Source organism: Elephantulus edwardii, unplaced genomic scaffold (genome assembly GCF_000299155.1).
Source record: "Elephantulus edwardii isolate Elephantulus edwardi_28Jun2011 unplaced genomic scaffold, EleEdw1.0 scaffold00072, whole genome shotgun sequence".
NCBI classification, from domain to species: domain Eukaryota; kingdom Metazoa; phylum Chordata; class Mammalia; order Macroscelidea; family Macroscelididae; genus Elephantulus; species Elephantulus edwardii.
In genome coordinates this window covers 10,240,047-10,254,012 of record NW_006399822.1, presented here as the reverse complement: position 1 = coordinate 10,254,012, position 13,966 = coordinate 10,240,047, and the positions used below count along the sequence as shown (strand labels likewise).

The 13,966-nt window shown below is 39.5% G+C and overlaps 1 protein-coding gene across 2 annotated transcripts in view; it reads left to right on the top strand.

Moving 5' to 3' along the window:
• Positions 1-13,966, top strand: part of CNTNAP4 (contactin associated protein-like 4) — a 329,264-nt gene that overhangs the window by 154,854 nt on the left and 160,444 nt on the right. For both annotated transcript variants that reach the window (XM_006888821.1, XM_006888820.1), the window contains exon 4: positions 10,433-10,580. In XM_006888821.1, coding sequence (XP_006888883.1) covers positions 10,433-10,580 — 148 coding nt within the window. The remainder of the gene's footprint in view (positions 1-10,432; positions 10,581-13,966) is intronic.

Genomic DNA, 13,966 nt, shown 5'->3' with positions numbered 1-13,966 from the left:
GCTGACCCTGCAACAGGTTTTCAGAGGCAGTTAATCTCACCGGAGGAGACCGCCCATCCTTCTCGTAGAAAGCAAGTGGTGGATTTGAACTATATACCTTTGGATTAGCAACATAACTCCTTACCACCAAGCCATAAGACCTCCTCCTAGCTTTCTCCCATTCCCCAACCACCACCATGCCTTCTAGTGCCACAGATTAACCTGGCCTATTTTAAGATTTCTGTGGACAAAAAGCCACATAGTATGTACCTCTTGTACCTTGCTAAGGTTAACATTAAAGGACTGCTGGTGGCCACGTAGGTAAGGAGTTGTGCTGCCAATCCAGAGTCAGGTGGTTTGAATCCCCCCGCAGCTCTGTGGGGGAAGCGTGGGCAGTTTCTCTCTGGTGGGGTTTGCCATCTCTGCAAACCTGTTGGACAGTCAGCAATGGGTTGGCTCTGACTCAATGGCAATGAGCTTTTTGTTGAGGTGAACAAGTTTTCTAAACACATTTGTGTAGATGTAGCTGATTGATTTCTATTGTTCCAGAGGATTTGTTCAAGTGATGCTTCACAATTTCTTTTTCATTTCGGTGATTGGATCTGTGAGTGGTTTTCATTCTAGGACCACAATGAATAATTCTGCAGGGACTTTTGAGAGTGCAGTAGCTGGTATAAAATATGTAGATGTTAAACATCCATAGTCAATGTAAAGAGTATTTATAGAGACCATTTTAATTTGCACTCTTAGCAGCAGTGTACAAAAATTCCATTTACTTCACATTTTTCACAACATTTGGTATAGTCAATTTTTGTTGGTCTTAGCTTTTTATTTTCCCCTTCAATTTCAGCTACTCTCATCAGTGTTTCACATGCTCCCCTTTTAGTTTTAATTTGCTTTGCCCCTGGTGCTGAGGCTGTTCACCATTGCTTTGATTTATTCATCATTTATCTTTGCCTCCCTCTTGCTCCTTTGTAGTTCTTTGTACAGTCTTGATATAAACTATGCTAAAGAATGTCTTCTCTTTTTTGTGGTTTCTCCACTGTCTGAACATTGGTAAGGGAACAGAGGTTCTCAGTTTTAATCTATTTCATCTGTCTATATCTATGTATCTACATGTGTGTGTATGTATGTATGTTATCTATCTATCTATCTATCTATCTATCTATCTATCTATCTATCTATCTATCTATCATCTAGCTATCTAATCTATCTATCTATCTATCTATCTATCTATCTATCTATCTATCTATCTATCTATCTATCCATCCATCCTTTCACCGTACAGACTTCTAAATTTATTCTGTGTTGTTGCTGGGTGCCACTGCACTGACTCTGACTCATAGAAACATTATAAACAGTAGATCGGAACCGGCTCCATCCCACACCACCTTCATGACCTCTGTCATGTTCAAGTTCATTGTCGGGTCACTGTGTCCAATCCATCTTGCTGAGGGTCTTCTTTTTTCTTGGTCATCATCTTTTCCAGAATGATGTCTTTTCCTAAGAAATAGCCCCCCGTACAATGTGTCCAAAGTTTGTAAGGCCACATCCTTGTCTCTGAGGAGCACCCTGGCTGCAGTTCCTCTAAGACAGCACCTCTTTTGGCGGTCTGAGAGATATTAAATTGTCTTCCTAGCACAGTTTAAGGGCATCTCGTCTTCTTTGGTCTTCCTTAGTAATTGTCCAATTTTCAAATACATACTAAGCAACTGAAATTATGACTTGGATTGAGTGCAGTTTGGATGTTTAAAATCTACATTCCTTGATCATCAACACTTTAAAGAAACCCCAATAGTAGAATTTCTCAATCCAGTATGTCTTTTGATTTCTTGACTGTTGTGACCATGGACGTTGATTGTAGATCAAAGTAGATTGAACAATGTTTTCTCTACAAGTTTAATCATGGTACCTAGGAATAAAGACAATTAGAGTTCTTCTTTTTTAATCTTTATTAGCTTTAAGATATTGTTCATGCCCACTGCCAGTTAGAATATTCAGTATATGTTCAGTGACAGGATCTACTAGACAGCAGTAATAGACACTTTTAATGCTTGCTCTAAGATTTTTTTTTTAGGCTACTTAACCATTTTAGAAATTTTCTATTTGGCTAAGAGTTTTGCAGGACTTTTAAATTTTATCAAATGCATTCCCAGCATCTGTTGAAAAGGGCATATTTCCTTGTGTATGATTAATTACACTGACTAGTTTTTCAATACTAGGCAATCTTTTCATTTCTAGAATAAATTTGTTTTAGACATGGTCTAGCATCCTTATAGCCTTAAAATAATTTTGCCACCATTTGTGCAGGATGCTTGTATTTTTGTTCATGAATGAGACTAGATTTTAATATTCTTTCTGGTAAATTTCTAGATTTGGATAGTAAAGTTGTTCTTGGACTCACAAAACATGTTGAAAAGGATTCTTTTATCTCTCTCCACACCCCCTCCCCCAAGGTGCTTGCATGGAATTATTTCTTCCTTAAATGCTTGGAAGAATTCTGGGCCTGGAATTTTCTATATGGGGCCAGGACCAGTTTTTTTTTTAAAAGCACATTTAATTTCTTAACAGATACAGACAATTTAGAGTTTTTCTAATTCTTATCCATTTTGGTAAGTTGGTTTCTTTGGAATTTGTCCATTTCTGTAAATTATTCAAATCATTGGCCCCAAATGGCTCTTATTATCCTTCTAATATGTGTGGTAATACAATAAAGCCCTACTTCTCATTCTTAATATTGGCCATTATTATCTGTGTGTCCTCCATGCAGCAGATATAGCTGATGGTTTCCTACAGACAGGGCACTGGCTTTTCTGTTATCTATCTTCCTTGTTATTTGATCTTTTTGTGAAAGAATTTACTCTTTTTTGTTTAAAAGAACCCCCAAATCACTGCTGTTAAGTTGGTTCCAATTAAGAGTGACCTTCCCTTGAGTTTCTGAGGTTGTAATCTTAACAGGAGGAGACACCCCATTTCTCTATTGGAGTGGCTGCTGGATTTGAACCACCGGAGGTGTGTCACTTTGGTGTTAGTGCAAATCTCTGTAGACTCTACCCCCAGAGGGTCTCCAGAAGTTCTAATACAATGATCAGCTCATGAGACCTTATTCTCTGCTGTTGAAAACAATCTAATGCTTCTTCAAATAATTATTTTAATGATATTAAATATTTTTAGGGGGTGGGAAAAACTTGTATTAGATTCTTTTGTAAAATGCTACACTTATTTATTTTGAAAAATTGAGTCTTATACATATGCAATATATATGATGTACATATACCATATATTATATGCATATATAATATATAATTATGTACATATATAATATGTATATATTATATATATGATGTACATATATTAATATATATCGTATCTATGTATATCATATATACATATATCAAGCAAAACTACATCTATGAAGCAGAATTACATCTATCAAGCAAAACTGAACTTTAAAATGTAATTTGCTGTCCCAAATGGATACATCCACACTCTCTAGCAGGGAGCTGTGATGGCCTGCTAGATAAGGAGCTGTGCTGCCAACTCAAAGATACATGATTTCTCTCCACAAAAAGACACATGGTTTCTCTCCACAAAGATACATGATTTCTCTCCACCAGCTTCTCCACAATAGAAAGATGCACAGTCTCCTCCTGTGTAACTTACAGCCTCTGCAAACCTGCTGTGAGTTGGTTTCAGCTCCACTCCACAGCAATGAGTAGAGTTTGAGTTGAGAAATGGACTCAGTTTCTGAAGGGAGATGATATCTTGTTCAACCAGTGTTTACAAGTCAAGTCCCCTCTAGGGAGCTGTGGTGGCTTAGTAGGAAGAAGCAGCACTGCAATCTCAAGGGCGCACTGTTCAAATCCACCAGCTGCTCTTTGGGAGAAGGATGGACAGTTGCCTCCTGTACAGTTAACTGCCTCTGAGAACCTGCCCGAGGATCCGCTCTGGGTTGACTCTGACTCCGTGGTACCCAGCAACAGGTTCAAGTTAGAGAGTACTTCTCAGCAGTTCTTCTTTTTTTCTTTTCTTTTCTGGTGTGGGTTTTTTTTTCCCCTGGGCTAGACACATCTTGGGAGATGCATTTGGGAAAGATTTATAACATGTGTTATTAAAATAACGACAGCAAATTGCCGTGATGAATCTGGCCTCTGATATCAAGTGTCATCTGACTGTCAGAATGAGTCGCACTTGACAGTGGGGTCTGTGCCGGTCACATGGTGGTAACTGGACTTCTCATAATAAAAAGGAGAGAGGTGAGGCAAAGGGGACCCTCCTGATGGCCTGTCTGTTTTGTTCAATTTCCACTAGGGCTGCTGTTTAGGTTGATGGGAGCTCGACCGACTTAGATGTAATTACAGTGTCTGCTCTGTGAGCCACTTAGGGCTGGGCCCACTTTCTGATTTATGTTGGTGATGTTTTGGTCCCCTGTGGGCTGCCATATGGACCTCCATCTCCCGTTATCCATCTCAGCTTACAGAGATGAGTTGCTCAATTAATGTTTGAAAAAGAAATTAATGCTATTACTCCTGCTCATAAACTTTAAAATCACTCTGTAAATACTTAAAACCCCGTCAAAAATGTTAATTCATTAACTCTATAAATTATCTTGGTTAGAATAAATTTCTGTATCCTATATGAACACCTCATTGAGTTTGAAATCCATCAAAACTAAGAGAAAAGAAAAATCCAATTAAGACTTGGTGATTTTTATCAATAAGACACATGACCTTAATTTTCCCCTCTAGATATTTTATATATATGATGATAATGGTGACGAATCTCTTGAGATGCTGTATCTGTTTATGTGTAAGGATTCTATTACATATTGGACATTTGTCTATGCTTCCGCCCCCCACCTCAATAATTTGGAGAAAATGTAAAGCTTAATAGACTAATCCCTCTTTCTAAAAAAAAAAAAGTCAATTTGTAGAACTGAGTCCTAGCTCAGCGATAATCTAAGTTGCATCATATGCAAATGTGTAAAATAATTTAAATACAAATTATTAAGAAAAATGGAAAGAAAAGCTTCTGGTAAAATGTCAAGTTCTCTCTAGAGTGGGCTTCTCACTTTCATGTTCTGTGAGAGCTGGGATTTTTTGGTGGTGCAGATAAATATCAGCTTTCAGAGGCAGAAAAACTTGAAATTAAATCCCTTCAATTCCATTTTCCAGATGTGTGGCTTTGGCCAGGTAACTTCTGTAGTCATTATTTTCTGCACTTACAGAGTGGCCACAAAATCTCTGAGTGGTGTATATTATTAGTGCACTGGGCTGTCAGTAGGAAGGTTAGAAGTTCAAGGGCACCCAGGCATGCCTCAGAAGAAAGACCTGGCATTCGGCTCCCTCAGAATCAGTCACTGAAGACTCTGAATTCCTGTCTTGCTCTGGCACGCACTGTGGTGTCACAAGTAGAAGTCTATTCCATGTTACCTGGCTGGGGTTCCGGTTTAAAGTTGTCCTGATAATATCTACTTCACAGTGTTAATACAAAAATTCGTGGTGTCCCCAAACTGCACCACAACTCAACCCTTTAAAAACATGGACAGCACGGAATCCTTTGGCTGCTTATGTCAGTCTCTCCTGAAATGATTGCTTCCCCGAAGAGCCTAATTAGCTAGGCTTTCGTGAAAAATGAGGGAGCCCTGTTGACAGTTATGGTAACAGCATTTGGCTGCTACCTAAAAAGTTGGTGGTTCAAATCCACCTGCTGCATATTTGGACACAGACATGCCATTCGGCTTCTATAAAGACTTACAGCTTTGCAAAGCTGGTTGGTAACTCTCCTCTGTCCTACAGGGTCAGGTCACTTTGAGTTGGAATCCACTTGGCAGCAGTATATTTTATTTTGGGGTTTCATTTAAAATATAGACCAGATTCCAGAGCTTCCTTCTAACCACAGATTTTGGTAGCAAAATGCAAGACATGAAAATCTGAATTTCCATAGTTCGCCTTCGAGGTAAATAATGGCGCACATGAAAATTCAGAATATGTGATATAAAAACTACTACCTCGAATGCCTTATAACTCATAATGGCCCTACCTTGAGGTTCTGAGGCTGTAAATCTTTAAGGAAGGACACTGTCTTGCTCTCACTGAATGCCTTGTGGATTTGAACTTTTGACTTTTCAGTTGCAACCCACCGTGTAATGCACTACATGACTAGTACCCCTTTAGAAAAATAAATAAATGTAAGTACCTATCACTAATTTTTTTAAATAAAAAAACATAAGGGAGAGGGCATTTAGGAATTATTACAGAGTGAAAATAAAAGACCTGACTAGAAAATCCTGGAAAATCTCCTAGGCAACCAATTACAACTGGAACCTGATCTTATACGTTGGATTTTTCAACTGTTACAATAGCAACACCATGCTTCATTCATAGAAATTCTGAGGGAGGGGGTGGAAATTATAATAAATATTTAAATTCAAATGGAAAGAATTTGTCCTTGAAAACAATATATTTGAATTTTGTAAATAAACTAGTAGAAAATAAACAAATATTTAAATTCAAAGCATAATCTTTGGTAGTGATCTGATATATTTGCTGGTTTTGACCTAAAATATTTCAACATGTGAATACTAACTTGAAGTTCAACACATTTAATAAGCAGGTATTATAAACTCATGATCTGACTGTCACCAGTCAGCCTGTTGCTTTAATATATTTAATATCTGTGTCATCTAGCTGTCAAAATGAATACAAGGTTGTCTTTTGAAGTAATTAAAAAGTTGCGTGCTTTTCGAGATAAGGTAGAATTGTTACTCAAGATAGTTCATGCTGGGCAAATCTATAGCTGAGGACCTTTTCAAAGTGCTATAAAGAGCAGGGATGTAAATGTAAAGACTAAGGTGCACCTGACCCAAGCCAGGGCATTTTCAGTTGCTTCCCATGTGTGTGCAAGTTAGATAATAAATGAAGAAGACTGAGGAGGAATTTATACCTTTGAATTGTGGCGTTAGAGAAGCGTGCTGAATATACCACGAACTGTCAAAAGAAAAGAATAAACAAATTTGTTTTGAAAGAAGCACAGCCAGGGTGATTTTGAAAGGCAGAGATGGTGAGACTTCATCTTACTTTGGATATGTTGTCTTCATACTTTGTTATCAGGAGGCATGGGTGTGTGTGTGTGTGTGTGTCCAAACTTAGAAAAGTAGAACGTTAGAGGAGGAGAGGAAAACCTTCAGTGAGAAGTTTTTGCACAGTGACTGTCACAATGGACTTCAGCACATTGGAGATGGCAGGACCTGGCCACCTATCTATCCATCTGTCTGTCTCCCATAAAGAGGAAGGGTATGAGCCTGAATTGCCTTCATGACACCTTACAGCAACAACAGCAGCATGAGACTAACTGAAACTCTTCTGCCTATTTTGCCATCGTGCACACCTCCTGTCTCTACATTTCTAGTCTACTAATTTTTGTAAAATTTATACATTCTCATTAAATAAAAATATCACTGGAATATGTTAAAGAAAAGATTTATATACCCATCCCCTGCCTCACCACCTCCCTTAAAACTTGAGCTTTTTAAGAAATGGCTGCTAAAGTTTTTAAAATGTACTCATTAAGGTGTTTTCATTACCAACCCTGATGATGCGTCTTCTAGTTCTTATTTATGTCTTTGACAGTCTAAATAACTCTAAAAATTTCTCAAGCAAGAAGGGAAACGTTGCTGTTCTCCAGCGTCCCCATTCCATTCACCCGTCTCTCGTCTCTAACATGAACATCTTTCCCCTGGTTCTTTATGATGCTAAGACCCTCATAGTGATATCTATCTAAATTGTGAACTGTCATTAATTTGAAAAAACTGTGGGGTCTTTTAGAGGGCTCTCTAAGGAATCATGCAGCTGTTGACATGATAAGAAATCATAATTAAAGATTGGATTAGCCTGCCAGCTGCATCCAGCACAATAGAATTAAAAGTATAAGAAATCTGATTAGGACTGACAATCTGGAGACCAGATTTCTCCACCTTGACTGCACAACACACTGACGTGGGGGAGCAAAGCCTGTTCTAGATGAAGCTGTATCACTATTTTAAGAACAAAATTGGAAGAAATGGACATCCACAGTTGATAGCTTCAACCAAAGGGGAGACTGTGATGTTGTGATGCTCTGTAGTTCGGCTAGGGAGTAACCATTGAACAGTGCAATACAGAACACAGCAACCCTTTCTTACCAAACCCACAGGATCAAATTTTAACGCTGGGAACACTAGAATTTTCTGGAGATATGTAAAATTAAGCACTTCTCTGTAATTAAGCCCATCTTTCTGTTTTGTTTTTAAGCTTAACTTATGGTTATAAGACTCCCTGCTTTGATAGAACTTGGATAATAATGAGGAGCCCTGGTGGTGCAGTGGCTAAGAGCTCAGCTTCTAACCAAAACTTTTAGGTTCAAACTCACCAGCTTTATCCTTGGGAAAAAGAAGTGATGGCCTACTTTCATAACAATTCATGGCCTTGGAAACTCTATGGGGAAAGTTCTACTGTCACTCAGAGTGGCTATAAGAAGGAATTAATATGGTGCCAATGCTCTGTTTTGTTTGTGTGTATTCTAATGGAATAACAAGAACAAACAAAATTTCCTTTAAACAGTGAGGGAAATGAAGAATATAAACTAGAACAATAAGATGAGGACATGTCAGAGAGACGTCAGCAGCCCTGGTCACTAAGTTCCATCCCATTGTTAGTGATTATTTTATTCAAGTCTTGAAATACTAAGAAGCAGCAGACCATACGGAGATCTGTATAAAGTAGCAACACTGTTGCTTTTCTTTTTCTTTCTAATGCTGGTGATTACAGTTTTAAGAGAGGAATAAATTAAAATGTAAATATAATCTTTGAGAACCACTTCTTTTGCTGGTTCTGGCTTCTTGCCTCCTGAAACACATTCCAAGCCTGCGAGGACACATCAGAAGTGTTTGGGTGTCAGGTGCTGCATCGGGCGTACCTTGGGGGGTGAGTCAAATGAAAACAAAACAAAACAAAACAAAAAAACAAACCTCAAAGTCATTGCCGTCAAGTTGGGACCAACTCATCATTGCTGACATCAGGTTTTGAAGCCTCTGTGTCTCATGGAAGGAGATCGCCCATCTTTCTCCCGAGGAAACTTTGTTGGATTTGAATCGCCAGAATTCCCAAGAATGAAGTGGGCACACGCACAGGACATCACTGCAGGCTGTCCTGCCTAGCAGCTGTGGGAACTCCAGAGCTGCTTTCATGTCTTTGGCCTTTCCTGATTTCCTCTTCTGCTGTTCGGCTTTACTAGTCACCCAGTCCCCTCATGATTCCTCTAAGCTTCCAACTTAAGTCTTATCAACTCAAAACTCATTGCCGTTGATTCCAAATAGAATCACGGCTGACCTGCCATTGTGTTTCCAGGGTGTAAAGCACGTCGGAGACAAGTGTTTCTCTTTTATCCAAGTTGTTGCTGGTGAATTCACACCACCAGAAAGGCATGATCTTTGGGTTAACAGCACAAGCCCTTACAAACTACACTATCAGTCTATACATATTCCCAAAGTGCTATAGTTTCCAATAAATATGCATATCACACAGTGCACTGGTGAAGTTCATTGAAGTCTCTTTTTTAAATGGATTCTAGGCAATATTTTGTTGTATGTAGCTCCGTAAGATGAGAAAAGCAAACAATAAAAATATGCCATAATCTGATAGAGACAGGTCAAATCCTGAGACTATGGCCCTTAGCCAGACTTGAGCCTGGAACAAAGCTCACCCCCCTGGCTCAGCTGTCAGTAAAAGAATACACAGGCTTATCCAGTGCCCACTGTCAGCCAGGAGACATTAACTCCTTCTAATAGTCAGTGATATAGGGTCAAAAGAGCATGAGAGAGCCTCGAAGACAGGAAAGGGTAAAATAGAAGACTGACGGAAGTGAGAATTGCACAGGGGGAAAGGGAGAAAGTACGATCATATAGTGAGTACTGAAATTAATGTTATGAAACCAAATGTGTTGGAAAACCCAATTTGCTTAGTAAACTTTCATGCAAATCACAATAAACATTATGCCGTAAGTTTATTCATTCCTCAGTGACGTAAGCACGTTCCTTGCAGATGAATAGAATGGCTTTAGAAAATCTTCTCCATTTTGGGGGTGCCGTTTGCAGCTAATGACTAGAGATGTGACACGCTTTTACATTTAATCTGCATTTTGTAGACGTAAACTTTATTGAGGGTATCATAGTTGAAAGCCAGTGTAATGGGGTCATGGAATTTAAACTACTTGTAATAGAAAGAAGCATTTAGGCAATGTTAGCTTGTGCACTCGGAAAACCATTTATGTCATAATCATAAATAAGGTTTTTCTTAAGGAAGGCATCCATTTTCATAGCAAAAAAAGCAAACTAGACATTGCTTATTGAAATTATAGGTGACAACGTGAGATAAATAACATTAACAGTCATTTCCTTCTTTCCCATTTCCTCTAGGGATTTTCAGGAAACACAAATGCAGACAGTGTTGTGTACTATAGACTCCAGCCGTCTATCAAAGCCAAGTTTCTCCGCTTCATCCCTTTGGAGTGGAACCCCAAGGGCAGAATTGGAATGCGAATCGAGGTGTTTGGATGTGCATACAGTAAGTGTTTGTTTATTTGGCCCATTGAAATGGATATCAAAGGGGATGTTTGAAAAGCCAAACTGCACATTGACATTGACTTTTTAGTGCTGTAAAGAGATATAAAAAGAGAAGTGATTTTATGTTGTGGGATGCTTTTTATTGTGTGTGTGTGTCAATATTGACAGTAGTTTTTCGTTTCAGTTTGGATGGATGGATGGATGGATGGATGGATGGATGGATGGATGGATAGATGGGTGGATGGATAGAGGCTTATAAAACATTTACAGACGTGTTTATTCAGACACTATATGGCACCTACTCCACTTACTCTTTGATTTAATATTTTGCATTTATGCCAATAGTGAAAGATTACTTTTCAACCAGTTTCTACATCCGTAATGGATGGCTAGCAATGATGGTGCTGAGGTACAAGGGAAGCTATTACTAGCTGGGCTGAGCCCAGTTGGTTAAGCGTCACCTTGATGGGGCGTGATTCTTAATGGTTTGACAGTCCCACAATGAGACACATAGACAGTGATGCTCTATGCTGTAATTTGGCAGTTGTGTAATGATGCATTTATTCATCCTCCACTTTCTGATCTGATAGTTCATCGCCTCCATTTCCACAAAACATTAATTTTCCTGTTACAATCTGATCTTTGGAACCTAACCCCTTGATAAGCTAGGATAAAATGTATTGATATGAAGTCTCTCAGGTGGTGCAAATGGTTTAACAACAACATCGTTCACTGAAAGACTGACATCTGAACTCACCCTTGGGCCCCCGGTGAGAAAGTCTTAGAGATGTGCTTCTGTTCGGCTCTCTCTCTTCTCTGTCACTGTTGTTGAGGTGGGACTGATCCATAGTGGACTTTCCAGCAGGTTTTCAGAAGCTGTAAATTGCACAGGAGGAGATTGCCCATCATTTTCCTGCAGAGGCAGCAACAGATAGATTCGAACCAGCCTGCCTTAGTGTTAGCAGTGCAACTCCTTACCTATGAGGCCACCGTAACTCCCCTCAGTACGATACACCCAGAAGACCCTATGGAGCTGAGTTCTACTCTGTGACTCAGGGGATTGCCATGGGTTATAGCAATGAGGTTTAATGGTACTGACTAGATTCCAGCTGTCAGACGTCAGAGCTTTCTCTCCATGGATGGTATCTGATGGCTTGTCATCTAGGTAACCTGGATTGAATAAAAGAGACAGTGTTCCATTTAGTATAACCAGCCATCTTTTAGGAAACCAAAGAATGTTATTCTCTCTAACCTAAAAATAATATGCCATGTAATTAACTTTTAAATCAGCTATGCCCTCAGCATAAATTAATAGATAAGGTAAAGAGCTCTGCCAGAATAGAAAATTGGTCTGAAATACCTTCACATAAAAAGGGAGAAACCACAGATTTCACTTAGGCCTCTCTTAATGAGGCATTTTATTATATCCTTTTGTGGGGAAGGGACCAAAGAGTTATTGATAGTCCACCTCAAGCCACACCATCCTGTTAGATGCTCTTTATTATAGAGCCGTGAATTAGTTAATATGATCCACAATTAGCACTTGAGCCGACTGAGGTTGGGGAGAGTCAGTCGTTTGCCCAGCACCTCACAGCCGGTCCACGGAAGAGCACCTGCACTGTGCCTTTCTTACGACATCATCCTTCTTCTAGTAAACACTTATTTTCCAACCACTAAAGCTTTTCTCACACATATTTTATCACTCGGTGATGTAAACCAACTCTGCTTCTCTCTATTAAGTAAATGGAAAAGGTGTCATAAAAATGGCAGACCACTGGTTGGAAGCTGTCTGAACCACATCAGCACAGATCAGTAATGTCTGGTGAAATACACAAGGGTCATTTGGTGGTGTAGACAGCCCGTTGGGTTGTCAAACACAAGGCTCCCAGAACAAAAGGTTCAGGTCTACTCAGCAGTGCCTAGGAAGAGAGTCTTGGTGATCTGTACCCTAAAAGCCAGTCACTGACAACCCTGCTCTTCTATGAGCACAGTTCTGTGACACACAGAGGGTCCCGTGAGTCAGAATGAACTGGGAAGCCACTTGTTTTCATTGATTGTACAGGTCTGTTTACTGAAGTTCCCAATTCTCGCCTCCACTAGAAAACAGCATGTGTGTTCCATCTGGACCAACAAGTAAACACAACAGTATAAATAGTGAAAGTAATAATAATGATAGTGAATACGACTGGTATTATTTTTCAGAATTGTATAAATAGCAAATTTTGCTTGAGAATTTGTTATTCTATACGTGATACTCAGCTAAGCAGCTTACACTTCCTCACGATAGCCTAATATATTATTAGATCTTGGTGACCATTTCGTTATTTTGTACCTGAGAAAGCAGAACCAGAGAGAACTTGCTTTGTCCAAGTCACCCAGCTGGTAAGCGACTGAACTGGGATTGCTTGAGATACAATACTCTTCTTGCCCAAGTTTTCTGGACCCTAGAATCCTCGACTCTAGACCCTAGTCAAGGTTTGCCCGACTCCCATATTCACTACCTTAGCAAGTCACCAAAAAGTGCATACAATTCATTTAAAGCTTAAAATTGGTCAAGCGAATCAGTGGTCCCAGAAGGCATGGTGGTGGCTATTCAGGGACAAGTTCATGGTTATGCTTTCTCTAGTTGAATGTTCAACCTTGTTGGCTCTGGTTGTTGTTATGTGCAGTTGAGTCAGAACCAACTCATAGCTGACCCTCCAGTGCATTGTCAGAGGCTGTCAATCACACAGGAGATCTGCCTTCTTTCCCCCTCACAGTGACTAGTGGCAGCACAACTCCTTACTTCTGAGCCACCAGAACGCCCTCCATTACCACTAGAGGTAATGGAGATTAAGGTTCCTATGAGAGGCCTGAATGCCAATCAGAAGGACTGAAGTGAGGGGACAAGGGAGTGGCATAGTGGCATTCACTTCTGCAACAAAATGCGTCTGGAAACTACAAACTTTGATAAATGACCATAGTTATAGGAAGGCTCCAGGCCTTTTGTTCATATGGTCGCTATGAGTCATGCTTGACTCGATGGCAATCAACAACCACCACCACCAAATGTAGAAAAAATACGGAGTAAATAGGATTTTCATTCCATGCCATTGAGAATGTCAATTAGAATGATCTCTATAAAAACTCACATTACCCACTAAAATTTTGCATACAAATATTTTATGACTCAGTATTGCGCTTCTAAGAAAGCAGCTGTCAGTAAAGCAGGCACTTGGATGCCAAAATATGTGTACAGGAATGTTCACATTCCTGTATTATTGCAGAATTATCTGTAGTGGCTTTACAGTGAAAACAGCTCCCATGTCCAACGATAGACAGGATGAATAAACAGATATCTTGTTGTTGATGGTAGGGACCATTGAGAGGGCATTGTGACCCTGTGAA